The sequence below is a fragment of the Heterocephalus glaber genome, unplaced genomic scaffold (assembly GCF_053883595.1).
Source record: "Heterocephalus glaber isolate CG9 unplaced genomic scaffold, H.glaber_assembly_v1.0 deba00001428, whole genome shotgun sequence".
Taxonomy (NCBI): Eukaryota; Metazoa; Chordata; class Mammalia; order Rodentia; family Bathyergidae; genus Heterocephalus; species Heterocephalus glaber.
This window is the reverse complement of record NW_028258293.1, coordinates 11,049,158-11,074,590: the sequence shown is the minus strand read 5'-3', so window position 1 is coordinate 11,074,590 and position 25,433 is coordinate 11,049,158. Positions and strand designations below refer to the sequence as shown.

The following is a 25,433-nucleotide window of genomic DNA, read 5'->3' as shown; positions in this document are numbered from 1 at the left end:
TAAAAAGCCACTTCTTTATCCATTCATCAGCTAATGGGCATTGGGGCTGTTTCCAAGATTTAGCTATTACAAACTGTGCTGATGATTTATTTTATTATTTGTGTGTGTGAGGGAAATACTGGAGATTGAACCCAGGGCCTTCTCACTAAACCATGTCCCTAGCCCTTTTTTATTTCTTATTTTGAGACAGGGTCTTGCTGAGTTGTGCAGATTGGGCTAAACTTTGATCCTTTTGCCTCAGCCTCCCAGCATGTTGGGATTAGTGGCATGTACCATCACACACAGCTTCTTTTTTGTTTTGTTGAGACAGGATCTCACCAAGTTGCCCAGGCAGGACTGGAACTTGCGATCTCCCTGCCTCGGTCCTCCCCACCCACTGCTGAGATTACAGGTGTGAGCCACCATTACCTGGTATGCCTGACCTTTTACAGCCTCTGTTTCTCAGCACGTGAAGTGTTGATGGTCGTTTATTCAGTGACTAGTGAACACTTAGTATGTGCCAGGCAGTGTTCTAGATGTCTGGAAAGTTCAGGTAAGAATCCCCGTCCTCCCGGAGCACTGCAGCAGAGGGGAGATTGTTGAGGTCAGGGCTGTAAAGCCCCGGGCTAGCGGAAGCACAGGGGAGGCCGTGCTCCAGTGAGGAAACGGGTGGGAAGCCCTTTGAGCCTGGGCATGGAGTCTCGGAGTGTCGCCTGCCCCAGGAGAGCAGGGAGGAGGGGAACATCTTGGGCATTGAATGTGGGTTCCCCCAAGGTGTGGGAGAACCAGACACCCTCACCCTCCTCCTTAAGATACTGTAGGCCCTCCCGGCATGTTTCCCAGCCTGGGTTTTTTCTGAAGGTGCAGTTTCGAAATCCTTGGAGTGGCCAAGCACACCCACCTTTGGCTTGATCTGGATCCCGGCAGACAATGCCTCCCTGTGTGCTGTGGGGCCATTCCCAGGCCCAGCCCAGCCGGGCTGTCTCGCGGGGTCCAGGCCAGCCTGGAAGGACCGCCGACTTTCCCTGGAGCGTTTCGCTTCTCAGCAGCAGCCCCACGACACCAACTCCTGTTGTTTGGCATTCGTACTTTTGCTGTCCTAACACTCCTGTGAAATGATGTTTGCTTTGTGCTTTGGCGACGTGGGAAAGTGTTGGCGCCCATCTCGAGTCTCTTGGTGCTCAGGGACAAGCGACCAGCTCTGTTTGCAGGCACAGGAGGACCTGGGTGGCTTTCATACAATCAGCCTCTCTCCTGCGATGTTTCCCACACTGCCCTGGTGCATGACTCTGTCACAGTGCATGGTGTATGGGCCCCTCACTAGCAGTGTGGCACCATCAGGAGCCAGGGCACCTCGTCCTGTAAGACAGAAAGTCCCTTTGCCTCCCGGTACCTCAGCTTCCTCATCTGTACCATGGGGAAATTGATGCCTTCCTCACGGGCGAGGTGGGGGCTAAAGGAGCCATTGTCCGGAGTCCTCCTGGTAATCACGGCTCACAGACTCACCCTGTACTCAGTCCCAGGCTTTGGTAGATGATCTGGTGTCCGCCTCACAGTACCGTGAATAAGTTGTTGATCCGTTTTACAGATGAGGAAAGCGAGGCTCTGGTAGTTTGAGTAACTTATCTGGGATCACTCTGCCAGGAAGCAATTGAGGTTTGGAAACCAGAGTGATCTGACTCTGAAGGTCTTCCTGTCATCAGTCGACACTGGGCATTTGGTAAATGGTGGTCATGGGTAAGACCAAAGCAAGAGCAGCACCAGCGCGGATAGGTACTGGGGCAGTGCTTTCTTAGTGCACCAGGAGTGCCTGCAGCTGTCACAGGGTGGGAGTCCCATGGGGGCCCTGAACAGAGATTGGAAAAGTCACACAGAAAGGGCAGTGAGGGTGCAGTATGGTCCCCAAAGTGCATCTATTTTCCTACAAATGACTCTAGTTTATCCTTCTTTATGGCAGAGTAGTACTCCATTGTGTGTAAGTACCACATTTTCTTTATGCATTCATCTGATGATGGACATATAGCCCACTTCCAAGAGTTGCTATTAAGAATTGTGCTGCTATAAACACAGGCATGCATGTATCCCTGTACTGTGATGCCTTTCATTTTTGGCTGCTCCTGGAGTCCAACTTTGTGGTGGTTTCATTTGGCTGGGGACCAGCTGAGAACTGAAACCTCTATATACTGAAAAGAGTGCAGCAAAACCCTTCGATATCTGTGCTGCCCTTGAGGGCAGAGTCCTACCAAGGCTCTTGCTTGAAGCTTACTTACTGTTCATGGATGATTTTAAAAGACTTTCAGGTATTTTTGGTTTGTCTTTTGAGCCAGGGTCACACTATGTGGCCCAGACTGGCCTTGAACTTGTGATGTTTGCCCCAACCTCCCAAATTCTGGGACTACAAATGTGAACCACCATGGTGGGCAACGCTCAGCTCTTTTAAGGAGGGTCCAGCAATTTGACACCCTTAGATACCACACAGCACTAGTGTTCAGAGTGATTTCCCCAAGCTATCAAGAAAAGAGAAGTCCTGTTCATTAAAAGCCAGGATCAAAGGGCAAAATAAAAGATAGTTAACAGGGAGAATAGTGAGAATCGTTCTTCTGCAAATAGGAATGGGACCAAAGGATGAAGGAGGGAAGAAGGGAGGGAGGGAGGGAGGAGAGGGGAGATAACAAGGATTAAGATTAGGATGTGTTCCGTGTTTCCTGTGATAAGTGTGATCATTACTGGCTGAAAGCATGCACTGCTAAACATAAACATTTTTTTAAAGCTAGGGCATGATTCTCTGTTTGGAAAAGATTTCAATTGAATAGTGGAGAATGGGTGGCTTTCAACAATCTAGAATGACTTATTTCTCCACAATGTCAGTAGCCCAGTGTTTAACTGGAATATTCATAGAAGCCCCTTAATACCCTGTGCCAGGTGCCATAGTAACCACTTACCCATGTGATCGGGCTTAGTGTGTAAGACAACTAGGTGTCCCTGTTACACAGGCGAGGGACACTGGTGCTCAGAGGGGACACGGCTCTATGAGGATCACCCAGAGCTCACCGTTGGTCCTGGGGTTCAGCTGAGACGGCAGGTACTACCTTTGTGATGACTGTCGTGTGGAGTGACAATAGGTACCCTGAGTGGCACATCAGTGGGAGGCAGCGATGCCCATAAAGGAGTGTCACTGCCCTCCCTCCGCTAGGAGGACACTGGGTACAACTGGACTCTTCTCTGAGAAGTCGAGGAGCAGAAGCAACCCCAACTTCGTAGGCCTGGAGTCAAAGATTTGCTTCTGTGTGCTCCTCCTCTTTCTCCAGAGTATGGGACTGGGGACATTGTTTCATCCACTGTTCCATCCATGGCCATGCTTTCTAATCCCAAGGCGTGGCCTTTCATTGAGAGGAATCAGTATTAGACTCTGAAGGGCAGAGGGGAAGTAGCACCATGCATTTGGTGCTATCTTGAAATCCTCCTGCTTCAGCCTCCCAGAGTGCTGGGCTTACAGGTGGATGTCAGGATACCTAGCTCAGGGTGAACATTTAATCTGCTATTGTTGCAATAGCATTTTGTGTATGAAAGAGTAACCAGAACTAAGCCGTCTAACTGCCTCCGGCTCAGTCATGGAAGTGGTGTTGAATGGGGCTCTTGAATAGAGGCCAAATAGTAGCATTCCCTTTGCAGTCAGGATGCCGGAAACAGCCTTGGAGGCCACATGCAGCTTTTCTGTGCTCTCTCATCTTCAAGTTGGCATTTCCTTCCACGAGGTGCTGTTTGCTGTTTGTTTCTCCGGGAACTGAGATCCTGATGCCACCTGCCTTTGGCTTTCACCAGGCTCCCACGCACCAGTTTGCATTTCTGGTTTGGTTGCTGTGGCTCCATTTTAGTGCTCCTGGTGCACTTGTTTTGCGGAATTTTCTTGGGTCTCTCACAGTGCTGCCCTTCCTTCACGTGAGGGATAATTGCAGTATAAACTGAGCCATGTTCTTAGACCCTCTTGGTTTAACTCAGTGCCACTATTACCTGTTTTTGTTATTACAGCAACTGCCCTGTCAAAATCTCCCCATTTGGATTTCAACCTGTTTGATAGGGAATGATGTGGAGTGGTCACCAAACAAATGATGCGCTTTTTGAAATTCTGTCTGGGGAAATCAAATGAGTCAAAATGAATTCATTCTTCTGCTCTCTCCGCCTGCTTTTCCGTTATCTCTGCAGGCCTCAGACAGCGCTGCTCCCTTGCTGAGCAACCCTGCAGCGGGGAGGCTCTGGGTGGAGGGCTGGGGAGAGCGCCAGGCGGCTAGATGGAACGATGGGGTGCAGATGAGGAACGGCGTGAAGGCAGGTGCCTCGGCCGACTCCTGCTGGGTACCCACGAGTGGGAAATGACCCCAGCCTTTCTCCGGGAGTGCCTTGGCAGTGCCAGCATAGGATCAGGGATGGGAGTTTTCTCCTTTCCTGCTGAGTAGCTCTTTGGTCAGTTTCTGCTGCAGATTCCCCAGTCTCCACCTGGGGTCAAACCCAGGATCCAGGATCCATGAGTGGGGTCTCACAAAAGAGCAACAGCAGCTTCAAGTGTCTATGATTTAGGAAATGAGAGGCTTTGGGGAAATCTCCTCTGGATATCTGAGGCATACAGGAAGCCCAGCCTGCTTATGGCCCTTGCTTAAAATCTTTGAAACACATGTTGCTCCAATTTGGCTGAGTTGCTGGAACCTATGGTGACCATCTCTGATGTCTCAGGATACTGTGGATTTGTTTTTCAAGGGTGCAGGAGAATGCTTTTCCTTGCATGGGCTAGTGCTGAGGATGGGGCTGAATTTATGTCTGTGCTTAACATGGTTCCTGAAAACAGGTTTAAAAATATATTAGGGTGTTGTGATTCATGTCTTGAAAAAGTCAAGAGCTGGAGACAGGAGAGGGGAGGAGAAACCAGATAATTAATGATCCTTGGTAGATGGGTCCTGATTAACGGGCCCTGATGCTCTGTAGTTGTCTATTTTCCTTGCTTTCCCCTCTTCTCAACCAATACAATCTGGTTTGAGGATTCACCAAGAGCCTCCGTTATTTAAGTTTCATATGTAATCAATTCCCCAAGATTTGCCCTTTTTCTTGCTGTATTCTCAGCCTGGCAACCACTTACAAGCCTCCTGCCATGTGCCAGCTTCCCGGGAGGCACTGCCAGGCATGCAGAAATGGGCTAGGCGGAATCGCTGCCCACATGTGGCAGCAGGGATGGGAAGTGCTGCCCCGGTCTAAGTTCTGCACAAGCTCTACGTCACTGGTGGCCCCAGAGTCAAGCAGGAAATGAACAGTGACTGTGCGGAGGGCCAGACTTTGGGGCTGAGAAGAGGGCAGCCCCAGGTGGGGGACTTGGAGGAGGGGTAGCTTCTGTTCGGGCACCAGAGGGCGTGACTTTCCCGAGGGTGACCCTGATTACTGTTGCTGAGCTTTTGGGGGATGTGTGCGTGCTGTCCCCATTACTCCTTAGAACCCAGACCCACAAACTTTTTCAGAGAAGAGCTAGGGAGTAAATATTTGAGAAATATTTGAGGTTTTGTGGCCTGAAGGTCTTTGTCACAACTGCTCAACTTGGCGCTGGTGGCATAAAAGCAGCCAGAGACCACAAATGGACAGGGATTGTGTCCCATGGAGGTCTACAAAAACAGGTGGTCAACTGGCATTAGCCTGGCTCACCATTTGCTGCCTCTACCTTATAATATATTTAATATAATCCCCACTGTATGGAGGATAAAACAGGAATAGAAAGATGATTAGACATTAACTTGTCCGGGGCCAGACTGTGTGTCTACCTCCCCCACACAGTGACCATTGCGAGGGTCAGGTGCATTCTGGGAAAGAGCAGATGGAGGGACCACCTTGAGTCACAGTGTAAAAAGGTTGCCTTTAATTCACTGGACAGTGGGGAGCCATTGAAGACTGAGCGGCAGTTAGATTAGAGCTGAGATCTGGGAAGATTTATTTGGCAGTGGTATATAGGTAGATTAAAATTGGGGTTTTTTGTGTGTGAAGTTGTTGTTTTTTAGTTTTAGTTTTAGTTTTTTTGAAACAGTGTTTTGCTATGCAGTTCAGGCTGGCTTTGAACTCACTATGTAACCCAGGCTGGTCTTGAACTTGAGGGGATCCACTTGCCTCAGCCTCCCAAGTGCTGAGATTACAAGTGTGCACCGAGACACCCTGCTGGCCGATTAAAGTTGAGAGAGGAGTTCTTGTCTCAGAGGAGAGAGGGCCATTTTGGCCAGAGCCATATCTGGTTACTATAGCCTTTGAAAATTCTCTTTTACCTCATACTGCTTGGCATTACCATGGTTCCATATTGGATGTGTGCACTCATGTGTGTGTGTGTGTGCTTGTATGTGTGTGTGTGTGTGTGTGTGAATGTGTACATATTTGCTGAAAGATGTTGACTTAACCTGTTTCCAGCTGTATTTTGCAGACTCACATAGAGACCTAGTTTTAGAGACTGCACATCTGTTTGAAAAAACCTTTACTCTCTCAGAAAGGAGAGGGCTGGATGCTCAGCAGCACCCTCGTCCGGCTCTGCTTCCACTCAGCTATGCTCCTGGTGCACATGGCTCTAATCCTTGGGATGTTTCATGGTTCCATGTGAACTGTGAAGCCTTGCTCTATGTACCAGCCTGGCCAGTTTCTGGCCGGCTTTTCTTTTACACTCTGCCATACTCTGTGATTCCAAGTGGAGGATATTCCAAACTCTTGACATTTTGCTGTGAGTAGGAGAAGAAATCCTTGAGTCATTCGTGCCCTGGGTATTCAGGGTAAAGTCTGTAGCAGGTTTCATTATGGCCCATTTAATGATGCTGGTGGTAAAAATTTCTAATGTTAGCTTTTATTCCCTGAACCTTAGCATGTGCCAGGGTTCTGTGTCCTTTCTGTACATGAGCTCATCTCATCTTCATAATAGCCCAGTGACGTCGACATTATCATCACATTCTTGCAAATGAGGGCATTTTGGCCAAAGGGCACAGAGGCAATTGGCAGGGAGCACAGCCGCCAAGAGTCAAAGCAAGTTCAGAGTCCTCTTTGCCACCCTCCTGCTCTGCATCTGCTTCCTGAGCCCCGACGTCAGTCACACCAGGAGTCCCATACAGCCCCTCCCTGAGTCTCACCACCACCCTCGAAGGTAGGCCTCTTCTTGCCCATTTTACAGGCAAAAAACCAAAGAGTTGGGGACTTATCCAGGGCATTCATATAGCAAGGTATTGAACTAGATTTGGATTTTGATGTTTTGATTTTAATTCTTTAGGCAAGACCACAGTGGAATAGAGGAGTGAACTTCCAATCAGTAGGAAGGTTGGGTGGGTGCGTTACCTGACCAAGATTTGTATTTTATTCTGAGAGGCAGTGTTGCACAATGTCTGAGGGATTCAGGAATAAGTCAGCCTGGGCTTGCCACTTACTAGGACCTTGGGCAAGTTATTTTGTATCTCTGCCCCTCGGTTTTCTTTTCTGAAAAGGGGACACAAGAATAGTAGCATAGAATGATGATTAGAGGAATAATATGTGTAAAATGGTTAGGCCAGTTCTCAATATGCAGTAGGCACTTGTGTTCACTGGTATTTATCAAGGCCTTGCTCTGAATAAATCACTTTTTTCCAAATTTGTAGTATCACTTGGTCCTCTTAATAATTGATGAGTAAATAGTGTTGATTTCATTTTATAGATAAGAAAACAGCCTCAGAGAGGTTTAGTAGCTCACCTGAGCTATCCATGCATTCATTCTCAGGTATTGTCTTAGTCACTGTCGTCATTGTTGAGACCCCATACCCAGCAGCCACAAGTTCAAGGAGGAGAGGTTTATTTTGGCTCATGGTTACCGTCCATGGTTGGCTGGCTCCAAAAAACAACATCACAGAGGGGTATGGTGGGAGGAGAGCTGCTCGTGTCAGAAGAGAGATCAAGGGAGGTGCTGGGGAGGGAGATAAATCCTTCTGGGTCATATCCACAGTGACCCACCCCTTCCAACCAGACTCCGCCTCCTAACAGCAAGTCAGGTATAAGCCCCCGTAATCCAATCACCTTCTCAAAGCCCCATCTTTGAGTACATGAGGCTTTGGGAGAACATCCAGCAATAAACCATAACAAGCACACATTGAGAAACACTAATGTGTTTGTGCCATTGTAGGTACTTGAACAAAACAGACCCAAATCCCTATCTTTATGGGGGCTGCAGAACTGGACCTTGAACCTAGCTCTGCCTCTTTTCCTTTGAATATTTTTCTCCTTTTCTCTCTCTCTGTCTTCACAATTTCATGTGGTGATTGTTTAGGGAATTTCAGGTTGGCCGTTTGTAGTTATCCAGGTGGCATTCCACTTCCTTAGCTGTCTCCATGCATATCAAATTGCAAATGATCTGATTTGCTAGATTTTTGATCTTTGACAACTTGAGAGGAGCCTCATGTGGATTTAAGGACCAGATAGATACCTGGGATGAGGTGTGGAATAGGACCCAGCCATGAGTGCCTCTTCCTCCAGTGGGACCCTGCAGAGCTTCTAGATGGGGTGGGGGTGTGGACAGGAGATGTCACTTGCGCCTCTGAGGTAGAATGTGCAGCTTTGCCTTGTCTCTTCATGACATCCTGTACCCAGGAGGAGTAGCCAGAGATACTACCTCTCAGAAAGACCTGGCTCCTGGCCCCACTGCAGGAGCCTTGAGGGGCAGCACCCCATTGTATGAGATCACTCTGGGGAAGAAAGGACTGAGGGCAAGAGCTGAGCAGAGAAGTGTCCCCTGGTCTGTGAGTTATGTGGATATGCAGAACGAGCACCTCACCGTTTTAGTGTAGGCAGCGTATGGATTGCTATATGGAACTATTGCTTCTGACCATGGTGGGGGGGAAGTTCTCTTTTTGAGCAGTGATTTGTTCCTGTCACTTTTCACATGTCCCTGTGCACACCCCCACCTCCTCTATGAGCCCAGAAATCTACATGTGAAACTTAGCCTTCAAAAGCAACGGGAGGTGTTCTGCTCCATTCTGTTTGTTTGTTTGTCTCTGTTCTGTTTGTCTGTGGCTTTCACAGTTGGGGAGAAAGTTTTGAGACCAAGGTTTTCTTGTGCTCCTTGGCCTGCTTGGAAACAAATCTTCCTTTACTCTCATGATTTTGTGACCAAGAAGAGCAGTCTAATGTGTTCCCCAGGAGATCTGCTCTCCTGGTTCCACGGGTGACCCAGGTTTTGTTTTTCTGGGGTGCTGTGTACGCAGATGTTATGTTTAAAGATGTGGAATTTGCTGGGTTTTGTCCACAGAATCCCAACAGGGGAAATGATGCCTGGCCTTTGAATTAAACTGATGAGATTTGAGGTTAAGGTGAGGCCGTCAGTAACTCCACCCACACAGGAGTAATTGAAGGCACTCTGTGCTTTCCTATCTGGTTTCTTTGCAGGGCACCCAGGCTCCTGAGAACTTGGCTGGCTCAGTAGCCCTTCTTACCCTGAAAGGCTCATGAAAAGATGCCCATTGGGTGGTAACCTCCCCATATGGTTTCCCCATAAAGAGGAAAAGATGAGAAGGGGTGGAGGAGACTGCGCCTGTGTTTAGAGCCACAGCCTCTCCAAGCCGGCTGGCAGGCTGTTTAGTTCCTTGTCTCCTGTCCTTTTCAGGCCCTGCATGTTTTGAAGCTTTCTTTAGCTTTTCCCCAGCTTTGACGGCAGCTCTCTCAATAGGCGGCAGCCCAGCCATGGTGAGCTGAATGCCCAGTCTACACAATACCCTGAATTTTAATGGTGGCGGCTGGTCCTCGAAAGCTCCCTGTGGCTGCTGCTCCCAAGCCCCAGCTTAGCAGCTGCCTCAGACCCCGAAATGGGCTCTGGCTGGATTCCTGAAGTTGCCTCTTTGCTTTTTTACAGATCTACACGGACTGGGCCAATCACTATCTAGCCAAATCTGGCCACAAACGTCTCATCAAGGATCTCCAGCAAGATGTGACCGACGGCGTCCTCCTGGCCCAGATCATCCAGGTCGTGGGTAAGAGTGCGTTTTTCCTGCAGGGCTGATAACTCAGAGCAGAGCAGAGCCAGCCACGGGGGTTGCATAGGCCTAGGAGAGGACACTGAAGTCTCAAAAGAGACAAAGTGTTGCTGTCCCATATGTGGACAGCCACTTGTGTGGGGACAACTTGCTTTTCCTGTTGAGATCATAGACCCAGCAATCCCACCATGATCCTCTTAGAGGAAAGACTGCCAGGGGCCAGAGAAAAATGCCTATGATTTGGGGGTGGCGTGCTCTGACCCCTTTTTGCCTCCTACTATCTTTCCGGTTCTCTCCTTTTTCCCTGCTGATGGTACTTTTTTGTGTGAATGCCTAGAAATATTGAGAGAGAGAGAGACAGCCAGAAGCCACCATGAGGCTGGTTTAATCTTGCCAATTCTAACTGTGTCTGAGAGATCAAAGGCTAGAACTACAGAGAGGGTCGGTCAGTTCTGGTTTACTACTAGGGGAAGGGGACTTGGGCAGTGGGATTTTTAAGGCCTTAGCCAGGATCTGGGATGAGAGAGCCCCTCCTGAGCAAGCAGGCAGGTAGGTGCTGGCCATAGCTTGGGCCTGAAGCGACACAGCCCTGGTCCTGCCTGAGAGCTCGGAGCAGATGAGGAGGGAGGCCAGTTAGACGGCATTAGACTGACTGTTGTCGCTGGTAGCAGACTCCTGCCAGGTCTAGGCACAGGGAGAGGCTGGAAACTCCAGCCCCTCTGGCATGTGCTGTTGCAGAGAAGTCGCCTTTCCTTCAAGTGTGAGCAGTCGCCTTTGCAGTTGTTGCAATGGCAGGCCCATGAAATTCAAGTTAGCTGTCAAATATGCAATGTGTTGGAAACTATGGTGTGTTCCTGGATAGCACTGGGTAGCAGCTGCCTCAGAAGATATGCGCGGAAGGATGTGGAGGTTTCAGTGTCCATGTCAGTGTCGGTGTGTGCCATCATAGGTTGATTAGTCATGTCTGCCATGGCTGCACTGGAAATTTACTGAACACGATTCTGTCACTGCTCAAGGGGATGTTTCCCTGCATCTGTTCAGACTAAAGCCCCTCCCTAAACAGGAACTCCCCGAAACCAAGCTACTGACTTGTGCTTCCAAAGTCTCAGGATGGTGCTAGTTGTATATCCCTTATTCAAAATGCTTGGGAGCAAAAGTGTTTCAGACTTCAGACTTTTTCAGATAATTTGCTTTTATGGAATGGGCTATCTTACTTAGGAAGTTCAACTCTAAACATGAAATTCTGTTGTGTTTCACATATGTCGTATACACTTAGACCAAAGGTAACTTTATACGATATTTTAAATAGTTTTCTTCCTGAAACAAAAGTTTCACAGTGTGGAATTTTCTGCCTGCAGTGTCAAGTAGAGGCTCAAAATGTTTCACATTTTGCACTGGATGTGGTGGTCCATGCCTGAAATCCCAACACCAGGGATGTTGACCACTGTGGAAACCTTGATTTCAATCCCCAGTATTACCAAAAAAAAGCTTCAGATTTTGGGATACTTAGACTTTCAGATCAGAGAAGCTCGTCCCATACCAGCAGACCAGGCTGTACCTCAGGCCACCATGTTGTTCCCCTCAGCATCTAAGGGAGCTAAGAAAGCATCAAATTGTTCCTAGATCGTCTCTCCCAGTTCAGAACATCTAATCTAGAGTATCCTGTGAATGCAGACCTTTGGGGAAGGGGCACCCTTTCTGATCAGAAAGCTGAAGTATTGACCAACCATCCAGTCCTCTTCCCCTATATGTACGCTCATCAAAAGAATATGTACACTGATATATTTGTATGTGCACAGGTACTCAGTATATACACATATATTTGCATATGGACATCTAAGTATTGTCTATATAACATTTTTTGCAGAATTAGAGTCCTACTGACTCCGCCTTGTGCTGGGCAGAATTCTACTTGTTCTTTGGCTGGTGAGCTCCTACTCATTCCAAAAACTCAGTTTCTCTCTGGTACCTTTCCTGGCATTTGCATGGTCTCCAAACCTCTCTCCACTGGTTGCTTGTTGGTCGCGATGGGAAATATAATAACCATGAAGGGGAATACCCAGGCCACCTCAGGACCAGATGATCTAGTTTCCATCATTGGTGAGGGATAGATGGAAGTCATGTGCTTCCTAAAGTGATCAGGGATGGAAAACCTGTAACAAATCAGTCATGAGGAATCTCAGACAAACCCATTCTGTTAAAAACAACAAAATTGGCTTGTATTGTTCAAAGGCAGCAGTGTCATGAAAGACAAAGTCTGAAAAGCTGTTCCAGAATAAAGGAAATGAAAGAGATGTGACAACTGAACGCACTACTCGGCCCAGAACTGCATCCTGGACAGGGGAATAAAAAGCTGTAAGGAATGTTTTTAAGTCAGTTGGCAAAATTGGAATATTGGCATTGTGTCAGTATTAGATTTTCTGAACTCTGTAACTGTACCTTGGGAGATAATATATTTGTGCTTTGGAAATAGGCACTAAAAGGTAAAGGGCAAAGGGCATGATGTATGTAGCTTACCCTGAAAAGGTTCAGAAAAGAAACATTACATGTGGACCTATCCAGAGGAAGAGAGAGCGGCCAGAGGGAGAGAGAAAATAGGACCAAGGTGTATGGGAAAGCTGTGTTCTAGTCCTATTATTTTTCCCGAAGTAAGTTTGATTACTTCAAAATAAGAAGCTTCAGTGAAAACGTGTCAGTGAAGGCCAACAAAACCTGCAGGTAGAACGTGGCCCTGCTAAGCATCATGCATTGTGGTCAAGGCCTCGTGCTCCGCAAGTGCTGCCCCACGATGGACCGCAGAGCAGGGAGGGGGGATGTGGGGGAGTTTACTTTACAGTAGGAGCTCGCTGGGCCTGGTGGGCAGGGAAGGCACCCCCAGTGGAGCAGACAGTGTACGGAAGGGCTAGAGGGGGGAGTTAGGGAGTTAAGACAAAATCAGGGCCACTGTGGACATGCAGTGAATCCAGTTGATTTCCAGACTGGGAGGTGGCATCAGATGTGTAACCTGAAGGAAAACCCTAAGTGCTTTTCCCATATGCTTCTCCCAAGTCCCTATCTGTCCTAGACACCCTCTGGCCAGCTTTCCTAGAGGGTGAGCTGTCTGGGGCTCACACTTTTCTGTTGCAGCTCTCTGCCCACGGGGGGAAATGCGCCTTTCAGTGCTGCCTTTGAGCACCCGTCCTTAGGTGGCCGGGGGCTGTGGTTCTGCATTCAGCCTCTTGTTGCTGTGATTATCTTCCTGAGATGTGAGCCAGGCCGTTGCAGTGCCATCCCCATGAGTTATCCGGAAAGTCTACAAGGCCAAGATATGCAGTGTGAAGGCAGGGGACACCTTCTGCTCACACTGGGGTCACTCAGGGAAGATGCCAGAAGGGGGTGGAGGGAGAGAAGGAGGAAATACGAGAGAGATGAGAAGAAAGACAAGGGAGAGGGAAGGAAGTGAATGAACAAGTGAGAGTTGGAGAGGGAGTGAAGTGGGGGAGACTGCCTTCAACTCGTGGGACCATACCTTCTCTCATCAATGACTTGCTGCCATTGTGTGACCTTGGGTAAGTCATTCATCCTTCGGGGCAGCCAGTGCCTCTCTCCCCACTGGCAGGTCTGCTGGCAGCCAGGGATGATGATGTGGTAGATGATACACAGGCCATTAACATGCTCTGCATCCTTTGAGGGAGGTCTTTGGAAAAGTAATGAGATTGATGCCACTGTTTGTATTTAAGAAGTGCATTGATGGTTTCAATCCCTAACTTGTCACCTTGTATGCAGACAGCTCACTGCATTAGCAGGCTAAGAATGTCTTGAATGTGCTTGGATAAATTGCCATTTGCTCTTGAGATGCCAGTTTTAATCACGATCAAGGACTCTGGTGACAGATGACTTTTGCTCCTTTGATTAGCTGCTTTTGGGGTTCAGCCAAAGACCCACTACCCTGAGTTAAAAAATTTGGCTCTGAGGATCCAGCTCTTCATGTTTATCAACAGAATCAGAGCTGCTGTTAGTGCTGTTAAGTATTTATGACAACCATAGGAATTCTTGGGAATTTAAGTAAAGGAGAAAGCATTTAAATTATATGAAATTGGAATCAAAGAGGCCCAGGATTTATTTTGCATTTTTATTAAGCATTTAGTTTGTGTCTGGTTTACCCATTTAATTTTCCTCTTGCCCTCTTCCTTTTGGAGTGGTCATAAGTACGTTCTACCCCTTTGGTTTATTTTGACTGTTGTAAAATGGCAACATTTTTAGTATATGTGCTGGAAGCGAGCATGTAAAACGGCAGCATGGAGCTGTGATGTTTCTATTCACAGAGCACCTGACTGGATTTAGGTGACAGGCCATTAAAAAGAATTGGGAAAGTAATTAGACTGAGCCCTTTGGTTTCATTTATTCGGATGGTACATGAAGAATCTTTAAAATTTCCCAAATGACTTCTTAGGATGATAGCTATCCACCCTTCACTGCAGTGAGCACTGAGAAGGACCCAGTGCTGAACTAGGTTCTGATCAGAACCCAGTGGCTTATGACTCTGACCACAGTGAATATCTAGTTGAAAGATACGTCAGTACCTTATGAACCACCTATTTGTTCTCTGTAGTGTTGTGTTACGTCTGCCATAATTTCCCATGGATGGAGGAATACTCTTTGTCAAGGGTATTCATTTTTTCCTGTCTTTAGTATGTACGTCACTATTTATCACTGAAAGGACAGCTGTCTCAAAATTGGCCATAAGCCCCGATTCATTGAAATGTTCAGGATATTCCTTCCATAGTTCTACTCAACAACCATTTATTGAGTGGCTTAGGTGCTAGGCTCAGGCCTAAGCTCTGAAATTATAGTACAAAACCAAGTAGAGAAAAATCTCAGTTATGGAGTTTACATGCTGACAGTATGTTCTGCATAACTGTATTTCCTGGTGAATTGGAGGCCAAATATGCAATGAGTTATCACATCTTCCTTCCTTCCTTCCTTCATACCCATTCCTTCCTTCCTTCCATCCATCTGTCCTTCTTTTCTTCCTCTTGTCCTTCCTGTTTTCTCTCCCCTTTCTCCTTCCCTCCCTCTTTCTCCTCCTTCCTTCTCTTCTCTTCCCTCCCCCTTTCTCCCCACTGAAGATGGAACTCAGGGCTGCCCTTTGCCCATATTTTGTATGTTTTAGGGACCTCCTTTGGGAATAAGACTTGCAAAAATTCCTGTCCCACCCAGAGTTGTTACATTAAGCAGAATTGAGAAAGCTGAACTGAATCTCAAAGATTGGGAGTTCCCAGGTGGGTCATAAATGTGAACAATAGATGCTTTGGGCAGGCGCTAAAGATGGTATAGATCAAGCTGAATATATACTAACCAGGCAATTTGATTTGTAGGCAATTCCCTTCCATTAGCTTGCTTTCATATTTTATGCTTTCTCTCTAGGTAGAAACACTAGAGAAAAAAATAAACTCAATTTGAGATCATGGTGAGCTCAGGTGTTTCCCAATTTTGGAGGCCTGGGATACTTGGATTCTGTTATCCTTTTCAGACAGTTTTTAATGCCTTTCCATGAAAGTTTTATCCTCTACATTCATAAGAATCTGATGTGATTTGGGGGGCAGTTGAGGAGGAATTCAATTTTGCAAGCAGTTGTTGAACTCTAAGGATACAAATGTGAAAGTAAGCTACACTTGTCTTCCAGCTCCCGCAGCCTGGTTAAGGAGACAAGATGGGGTACTATGTCTTAGATAACAGATTGGGGTGCGTCTCCCTCTTAGGAGAGGCAGCTGTGGGTGCTGGGAGACAGAGGCCTGTGTGCGCCTCATCCTTCTTTGGGCGAGGGCATGAGGTGGGGACATGGGATTGGGGAGGGAGTTTACAAAGCCTGCAGAGGATGTGAGTCTTCAGTCTTCCCTCTGGAGTCCTAGCTGAGTTCCTGCGTTTAACTCACATGGACACATCAAAAAGAAAGTATTTCTTGTGTATGTTTTCTCTAAATGATAGGAATTATTAAATTAATGATACTAACAGAGTGCACCCACTGTGTGCTAAGCACAGTTGCTGCATGTGCTGTCATATCATCTAGTTCTCATTGCTTCTCCAAGGCAGATCGCATTAGCTTCATTTTATAATGAGGAAACTGAGGCCCAGAGAGATTGCGTGATGTGGCTCTAGACCTGGCATTCAGGCTGGGGCATCTTTTCCTCCAAAGCCAACCCTCTCGCTTCCATACCCACCGCTTCTCTGGCCTGGCTGCTCTCAAACTCAGTGTCTACACAGATCTCTTTCCCTGTGTCTGGTGGGGGATCGCCCCATACTTAGCAGGGACTGTGCTCACTCTGAGATGTCGGGCCATTCCTCCTCCTATTTAAACTTCATTTCCTGTGAATTGCATGCAACCTCTTCCTGTCATATCTTTTAGCAACTAGGTACTATTTCCATGCAATTCCCTTATATATTGTGGATTCACTCACTATGTAGCCTTGGCCAAAGCATTTTTGATGCTCCTTCTCTCTCTTTTTCTGTCTCTCTGTCTCTGTCTCTCTGTGTCTGTCTGTCTGTCTCTCTCTCTCTCTCCTTGCTTTGGGAATAGTACTAGGACACACAAAAGCAGTAGTTGTACTTCTGGCTAAAGATGCAGTGAGCTGCTTTCATTTGTCACATCTGTCCCCGGGAGTGGGCGTAGCTGGACTGACCCTCTAAATTGTCCCATCTTTCATGGGGAGGCTGCAGTGACGTATGCCTAAGAGCACAAAGCACACTTGCAGATTACTCTTAAGTCCCCAAACATTGCCACGATGGCCTGTCACTGCAGGACAGTCATCAACACAGTTGTCTCTGTTTTAAGTCCTGACGACCTTGCCCCAGCTGTCCCTGGAGGACGGTGGCTCGATGACTAAGTCCTGAAGCTTGCTAGATGTGTGTCAGGATACCACATGCCTGCGTTGATTGGACAGACCCCAGCATGGGCTTCAGGACTCGGTTGGCCTGAAGTATCCTGACCATCACGACTGGAAGTGTGTCTCTGATGATTATTCGGTTTCCTGATTTATATTTCCTTTTTCAGCAAATGAAAAGATTGAAGACATCAATGGCTGCCCAAAGAACAGATCGCAAATGGTGAGTGGTACTGTGGGGTGAGGGTTTGTGTTGTTAGCAACCTGCCTGTAAGTGAGACTGACCGTTTGAAAAACACTCACACCAGGTGCTTTATTATATTAATAACCTAGCAGGCATTTCCAAATAGCCGTGCTCGGCTTCTCTGACATTTGTTGGCATTTATTGAAAAATGGCTGTGAGTTTTTCATAGACTGTGAGACAGCAAAAATGAAATATTGCCCTGGCTCTTGGACACAGATGATGCAGAACTGGTATGAACATACCCATGTGGTGAAATGACTCTAAGACTCCTCACAATTACTGTTTGTATGCGTTGCTGAGGCTCCGAGGAGGCGATGGTATCTCGCTGATCTCAATCAGGGCAGGTGGTCTGATTGCCCTTAAAGGTTGCAGTGATGTGAAATCGGAACTGTAACAGCAAATGTGAAATGTACAGTCGCATCTGGAGCCTTCTCGTAGTCACGCTGACAAATGACATCCTTACTGGTGTAATGGATTTAAGCTATGATATTATACCTTTACGTGCAACCAGACTTGTCTTTGAAATCGGTTCTTTTCTTGTGCTACACATAATCTGTGATTTAAAATTCGTGATCGTTGTTGAGTTTGGAAAACGTTGCATTGTGATGCTCCGAGTGCTGTTCACTTCCAAACATTTTTTTCAACATGAATATTTACACAAAAATTTATTTTATCCAAGTTTCTTTAGATGACACTGATACTTTTTTAAAATATGAAGGTGACCACTTAAGGCAAGTTTTGGTTGGACGTTTGTTGATTCTAGAATTCTAAAAAGGGGCATAATTTATTTCTGTAACCTACCCTCCTTTGAGTAGGCACAACTTCTTCATTTCAGAAGAAACCGAAGTGATTGGCATTCCTTGGGTTCACTGGTTAATTTTCTGAATTGTTTTCCCAAAGACTTGGCCAGAGATGCAACCTTTTCAGACAGCTCTTTTTTGTGTACAACAGTGGTTTTATTATAAAAGGTTGGCTTGTGTAGGGAAGTCATTTTCCAGTTTACTTTCTAAAACAAGCTTCTCTTTTTTTTTGCTGTTATTCTGCTGGAGGCTCTGTTTCTTTCTGTTTGATCTAGAGACCAACCATCCTTTCCATAGGAAAGTCCCCAGCAGACATCTCATGGCTGCTTTGCCTTCTGGAAAAGCATGGCTGCTATTTTTGCTAGGGCTACTGCAGCTGTCCAGTATATTAATAATTGAGAAAATTTGGATGATAGAAGACTTAATTTTAGTGCAGGCATTTTGCACATGCAGTAATATCTTCATATGAAAAAGGTGCATTATTTCCCTTCAGGATAGATGTGGGAGCATTTGTTGTAGCTTATTTTAATGCATACATAGGACTGGGGCTTGAGGGTAGTCAGCCTTTTATTCTATTTGGTGCATTTATGGTTTCTGCACCTTGTATTGGAAATGTGGCTCATTGTTAAAATTTTTCAAGTTTATAAAATATTATTGTCTCAGATTCTCTGCAAATTTAGTTTTATATGCAAATATGCAATTTATTAGTATACCCATAGCACCAATGCAATTTGTGGTTTCTCCAAAAACTCTTTCAGCCATGTTAGTATTGTTCTTCATGTGTGTGTAGGCTGTATTTTTATTTAGAACACAAGAATATAAAAATCCTATAATTATCTGCAATGATTAGTTCCAGCTTACGGGTGGTAAGACAGACAGGTTCTTGTGGTAAATTAGAAGAGAACAGTTCAGCATACAGGACTTCCACCTCCGCCCTTCCATTCTGTAGGAAGTGACAGAGATGCTAAGAATGGCCATTTACTTTCCCTTAATCACAAAACAATGCCAAATGCATAAGGCAGAATTTAGCAGGTCACAGAGAAGGTTCTTACAGACAAGCATGGCTGTTGCTCTGGCTAAAGGAACGTGTGTGTGTGTGTGTGTGTGTGTGTGTGTGTTCAGAACACAGAGGGAATGTGTTCTGCCTATGGGAAGTATAATTTGAGTATACGGCTTAGCCTGTTAGCCACCAGTTTTAGGTTCTAGGAGGTTGGCTTCCCGTTTTGCCTTTTTTGGGGGGTACCGGGGATCGAACTCGGGTCCTTGCGCTTGCGGAGCAGGCGACAGAACCACTGAGCTAAATCCCTGGCCTGGTTTGCTTTTATCTAGGTTGACCAGTGACAACCATTTGTTGTCATTGCTCATTTAGAGGAGAGCCTTATTTTGGCAAAAGGACAACAACACAGAACAAGATGAGGACTTGGAAAGTGTGTCCTATCAGGAGGGTAACTAACTCCCTGAGAACAATCAGCAAGGACTTAACGTCATCACTGTCTAACAGACAGGACATCTAGCACCAGGAGCCTTAATAATGGGATGGAAGACAAGCGACTTTGTTCCACAGCAGATGTGGTAAGGGTGCTCTTCCAGGCTCCAGAGAACTCATTCATTTCATCAGTTGGTTTGTGGGTAGAAAAGACAGGAAGGAAGGAGGGCACCTTGTCCTCCCCGCTTCACTGCCCCTCATTTACCAGGCAGCCCAGGAGCTCCAGCTTCATCTCCAACAGCACCAGGCACTGCTTCCAGTGCTGTTCTCCTCCAGTGGATGGAGGAGTGCAAGCAGACCCTGGAAAACTTGGAGTCCACATTTCCAGAGGCAGCCGCACCTAAACCCAATGGATGTGGCCTTGTGTACTGTCAGCCTGTCCATCAGCAAACAGTCAGCGAGAGTTTACAGGTGCCAGACACTAGGCCAGGTGAATGCCCAGATGAGCACAATGTGATCCCTGCCCTGAAGGAACTCTGATGAGTGGGCGAGAGACCAGAGAACACTTAGAACAATGGAACATCACAGCTGTTCCTGAAGACACCTGGGCATGGCGTGCTGAGGGCCTGTTCTCCCCCTGGGCAAGGGGAAGCATAGGGATGACTTCCAAGGGGAGAATCTGGAAAGGTGAGATGGCTCAGCAAGGAAGTGGGCGGGTGGAAGAGCACTCCAAGCAGACACAGCAAGCGTGAAACCCATTTCTGCAGAATCTGTCTGCCTGGGCATGGCATCCATCCCATGGGAAGGTTTTGAGAACATCTAGACATCGCCCCTACTGAGTGGCCATGAACCCCTCCGGCCTCCCAGCAACATCAACCTTTGCCTTGCTGTGCCCAGCAAGAAAGATGGAGCATGGAAGCACCCAGGGCACAATAGAGCCCACAGGCCTGGGAATCCTTTCACACAGGGGCAAGTCTTCTGCATTCCTCATCTCTCCCTGGATTGCAGCACCTCGGGGAGCCAGCCCAGGGGGCCTCAGCAGAGTTTTCTAAAAGAAGAAACCCATGGCCATGGCCTCCTATGGAAATTGGGCTGCAGGGGCTGGGAAGGGGGAGTGCTGGTGCTTGGACACGGTTGTTGATGGACGCACCGGCACTAGCAAAGCTCATCTGCATGGTGCCTCGGGGTCTAATAGGCCCTTTCCTTCTCACGGGCACGCGCTGCTCTCCTGACTCTGCTAGGAGCTACCATAACACCGCCCACCATTCGGGTGAGAAGCTGGGTGCAGGTCATGAAGTGCTGTCCCTGGGACTTGTGACCCTCACTGCCCACCTCTTGACCCTCCTAACATGGCTCTTGACTCACAGGAAGGTGGGCAGCAGCCTCCTTTCCCGGAATAAGCCTGGCCTCAGCTTGTTTGTAAGGAGTCTGCTGCCCTGTTTCAGTCTGACTCTGATGCTTTGGGGCCAAATCCTGGGGATGGAGCTGTAGCAAAATGCCCTACTCTCCCCCACCAGCTTCATCAACTTGGCTCTTAAATAAGCTTGTGTGTGTGTGCATCTGAGCTGTTTTGTCTGTGCAACATTACCCTGGCAACCAGTGGGCGTCTTTGTGGCTTTCAGAGTGGTTTGTTCAGCAGAGGTATGTTAGTTTGCAAGGAAAATCATTGCTTGGAGCTCGGCCAGTGGGTGCTGGGAAGCCCCTGGGTTCTCCTTCACCCTTGAACTCAGCGCACTCTGAGATACTTACTTTGGAGCCTTGGATTAGAGCATGGTAGGGGGTGATTTTCTTTTTTAATCATCCTTATTTTAAGTGGTTTCGCTTTCTGTTCTTGATTAGTGTGGAGGGGTGCAAAGTTAGGGTGGACTGCCTGCCCTTGCAGCTAAAGGCCCAGGCTTCCTTCCGCTCCAGCTCATCCCAGGCCAGGGGCCTCCCAGCTCTGCCCTCTGGGCCCCTCCCGGGCTCTCTGGAGTCCTCCTGTCTTCTTCCCTTAGTACATCAGACTGAGGGCTGCCTATGCCTGGGAACCAGCCGGGGTCCTGCCTGACTTCCTCCTCTGCTCTTCTGCAGATTAGAGCTCATTATTTAACCTCTTGAAGCCTTGGGTTTCCTGTTCTATAAAGCAGGAGTGATGATAATCCTGACCTTCTAAAGTGTTTGTGAGGGCTAATGAACCAATGAAAGTGAGGATAATGGACAATAATAATTAAGATGCCAAAATGCAACTCAAGTCGACAGAGTGTTTGCCTTGTGCCAGGTGCTTCCCAGAGTGCTGTGCAAATGCCCACTTCATTTGTCCTCCCAGCAGCCTTCTGAGGCAGCTGATCTCATTATCTTCATTCGCTTGGCTTACGATCAGCTCTCAGAAAATGCCATGATGATGATGATGATGATGATGATGATGATGATGATGATGATGATGATGTTGATGGGATTTGCTTTTTAATGCTCGTGTCTTCAAGGACATAGATAGAACCCGGCAGTGTCCCTGCTGGCTTGGAGCGCAGCTCTGTTCATTGCCCTGTCTTCCCCAAGTCCCTGCGGAAGCTCCCCCGTTCCCAAGACAGTAGGAAGTAGGAATCTGCAGAGAAGGGCAGAGCAGTGGGCAGTGGTTTGCAAACTTCTATTCCAGGATGAGCATCCCCTGGTTTATCTCCAAATTAAAATCATATGTGACTCCCATGTGTGAATGCAGGAGGAGCTGAATTGCTGCCGCAGGAGGAGTAGGCGACTTGGGGGAAGGTCACCTTGATGGACCCCTCCAGAGGGCCTTAAGAAGGGGCTCGGCAGAACCAGCCCTCAGACCTGTCTGTCAGGTGCCCACCCGGGTCCTCGCTGTCAAGAGACAGACGGATTAGATCTGCTTCTCCTCGCTGCCTGTGGAATGGGTTTTCCACTCATGGAATACCAGGAAACGTGCTCTCCGAAGGCTGCCTCCTCGTGACTCAGAACATGGCCCCTGAGCTCACGGAGGACTGGTTTCTATAACAGGGCAAGTGAGTCACAGTGCCTGCCCTCCCGTGTTTTCAGGCTTCCTGAAGTGCTTACACACTGCTGGACACAGTGACACTAGGTGGGCATCAATTCTTATGAGGGTTTCCAAGGTTCTGAAGTTCTTACAGAAAGGGACCATCCTGGGAACGGCCAGCCTCACCCTCCGGCGGGCCTGCGTTTCTTCCTATGCCTGCATCCCTCCGAATGGTAGCACTGGCCTCAAAGGAAAGCCTGGGAGAGATCTGATGTTGCAAGGCATGTGCTTGTTCAGGCTTGGCTGCGGCGCATCTGCACAGCATGGCCCCAAGGTCCACTTGGTTTCACACGTCCCCTCTGCCCCCGAGACATGAGGGGAATGGCACCTCCCGGAGCCACTTCCGAGAGACTTCAGCGAGAGGACCAAGGTTTACTGGGCACCCAGATATTCCAGACCAGGTGCCAAGAGCCCACGTGATTCTTACAGTTGGTCCTAGACACTGCCCTAGGACATAGTGTGATTGCTGCTTATATTTGTACACTGGGACTGAAGGGTAAAAGGTTATCTCTGCCTGAGAGGAGAAAGAGTTGGTGATCAGACACAAGTCTGTCCGGTTTCGGAGGCTGTAGTTTTCGTGGCTGTGACAGAGAAGGGGGGCTCATAAAAATAGTGTCCACCTCACCAGTCCCTGTTCTGTTTGTTCATCATCGGTAGAAGTGGCTTGCGGACTGGAAGGGCCCAAGTTGGCCTGTGGATTGGAGCTCAGATGCTCCCACAGGGCAGGCGGTCCCTCATGACAGGAAGCCTCTTGTGGTGGCCTCCGGGGCCCAGGCGCAAGGTCCCCCTGGCCTCGTTCTCCACAGGCTCCTGGCCAGGGCAAGGCCATCTGTGATGGGATCAGGTTTCCAGGCCCAGTGACCCTGGGCCCTCCCAGCAGCTGCCAGCAAGCCGGCCACATGCCTGGGGCGTCTGAGATCCTTGCAGAACTGAGGCGCCTCTGCCCAGGGCCCCTCGGCCTATTTTTAAATGGCCCTAAGAGAGCACACATGTTGCAGCATCAAGAAGAAATGAAGAAAAGCCCAGGGGCCACAGAGGACCTAAAGCAACGTGGAAAGAGTCCAGGGCCAAAAGCAGCAGGAAGCCTCTGCTTCCCACCCAGCATGGCCTATCCATTGTCACTGTCACTGTCTTTCAAAGGTGGCAGCAGCCTCCTCCTCTGCCTCCCACTTCCCCATGCACACCTCTGGTGGAAACAACCACGGGCTCCCGCTTCCCTCTCCTTCTCTTGAGGACAGCCTCCAAGGTCCTTCGGGATCCGGCTTCCGTCCTCTCCTGACACTCAGCCACAGGACTCTGTAGCCCTGCCGTGCTGGACACATCCGGATGCAACACGGAGGCTGTGGACGCCACGGCCTTTGCACCCGGGCATCCGGTCCAGCCTGCCAGAGTGGCCTCCTGCTTTCCCCATCCCGGCAGGTGACCTCTAATGGGCAGGTCAATTGTTTCCTTAATGAGTTGGCGTAACGGGGAGCCTGTTGTCTTTTGTATCCCCAAGCATCATGTGCCTACCGTTAGCATAACACAATTTCTTGCAGTTGTCGCTTTATTCATCTTCTTGAAGGAGATGCCCCAGCTCACACCTGAAAGTACTGTGTCCCTGTCTCTGAGATGATTGGCCTACAACTGGTGTTTGTGGGTGTCCGATGGAGCCAGGTGTGGTGAGGCATTCCTGTAATCCCAGCACTTGGGAAGCTGAGGCTGAGGCAGGAGGATTGCCGAGGCTACCTAGTGAGACCTTGTCTCCAACAAAACAAAACAAAACAAAGAAATGTCAGATGGATAATGGACACACAGACAGACCTCGACAGGAGCTAGTCTGAACATGTTTGCGGCGGGAGGATTGTACCATACATTATTCTGATTCCATTATCGGTTGCTGAACAGTGACTTGAGCACGTTCTTTATGGGATTTTAGAAATAGATACTTTGGACTGTTCTAGAAATGTCTTTCTTTTTCTTAAGTCTTTTCTTCCTTGGTCTATTCAGAGGACCCAAATAGGAAATTCTAATAACTGAGGAATTGTGGGCGATTTCTAGTTTATTGAGTCCTTTCATGTTGCTTGGGGTGAACGTGTTTATCTATCCTCATGACTACTAGAGATTAACATTGAGAATAAAAATGATAGCCAGGCAGGATTCTGAGTGCTTCACGTGTTTTCATTCATTCTAACAACATTTTGGCTTGAATGGTATATTTGCTTCATTTTATGAAGTAGAATGGACAACTTAAACCCTGACAGCATGGTGTGCTCTGCCAGGGGCTGGCTGAGTGTCAGACCAAGAGCATTTTGCTCCTTATCCTCTCCTGATGGAACCATTGTTCTTGATTCTGCCAGTGCTTTTATACAATAATGCAACACAAATCCGGGGTACTGTTTGGGGTGTTTTATCTGTGTTAACTGATTTTATCCTCACACACTCTGGGAGAGCAGATATAGTTAGCATTCCCATTTTAGAACTGAGGCATAAAGCAGTTGTATAGTAACTCGTGCGAGGTCACCCAGGTACTAAGCGGCTGGCTGGGGCTTGCACTCTGGGAGCCTGGCTCCGGGTCTATCCCCTTTACCATTATACCAGTCTGAAATAAATTGACTGAAGAAGGAAGAAGAACTGGCCATGACAGGGAGGTACGGAAGTTGCATTTGCAACCCCAGGCCACCATGCAGGTACAAGTGGAGGCTCAGGATGACACAGCCCATCATGGGCAGGAGATCTGGGGTGAGGAAGAATAAGTGTGGGATTGGGATTGGGCAGACAGACTGGGCGTCTGTGCTGGGCAGAGACCGGAGTCTCCAGGTCCTTTTCCTCTTCTGTCAGTGTGGGGTGATGGAAGTTGCCCCCTAGGGTGGTTGTCATAGGTGTGGAAGAGGCACGCAGTCTCATCTGGCTCACTGAGTGCATGTTCCGTGGGTGTTCCCTTCCTTGCTTGCGTGTTGCATATTTCCTAACTATTTATTGATTAGTGCATCAACACGTTTCTTCATGTGCTCAGAAAGGAGGTACTGGTGGGAAAGCTAAGCAATCTCCAGCACCTGCAGCTAGGTGGGTTTACAGTGTGACATAATCTGACAAGCTGCTCTGACGGTTATCCTGGATTATCT

General features: G+C 48.0%; 1 protein-coding gene across 18 annotated transcripts in view; it reads left to right on the top strand.

Moving 5' to 3' along the window:
* Nav2 (neuron navigator 2) overlaps positions 1–25,433 on the top strand; it is a 665,125-nt gene that overhangs the window by 412,013 nt on the left and 227,679 nt on the right. For all 18 annotated transcript variants that reach the window (XR_015451332.1, XM_087211232.1, XM_087211229.1 and 15 more), the window contains 2 exons: positions 9,851–9,968; positions 17,002–17,054. Coding sequence is in view for 17 of the 18 variants with exons in the window: in XM_087211232.1 (XP_087067358.1) it covers positions 9,851–9,968; positions 17,002–17,054 (171 nt within the window). In the remaining variant the exon portion in view is untranslated. The remainder of the gene's footprint in view (positions 1–9,850; positions 9,969–17,001; positions 17,055–25,433) is intronic.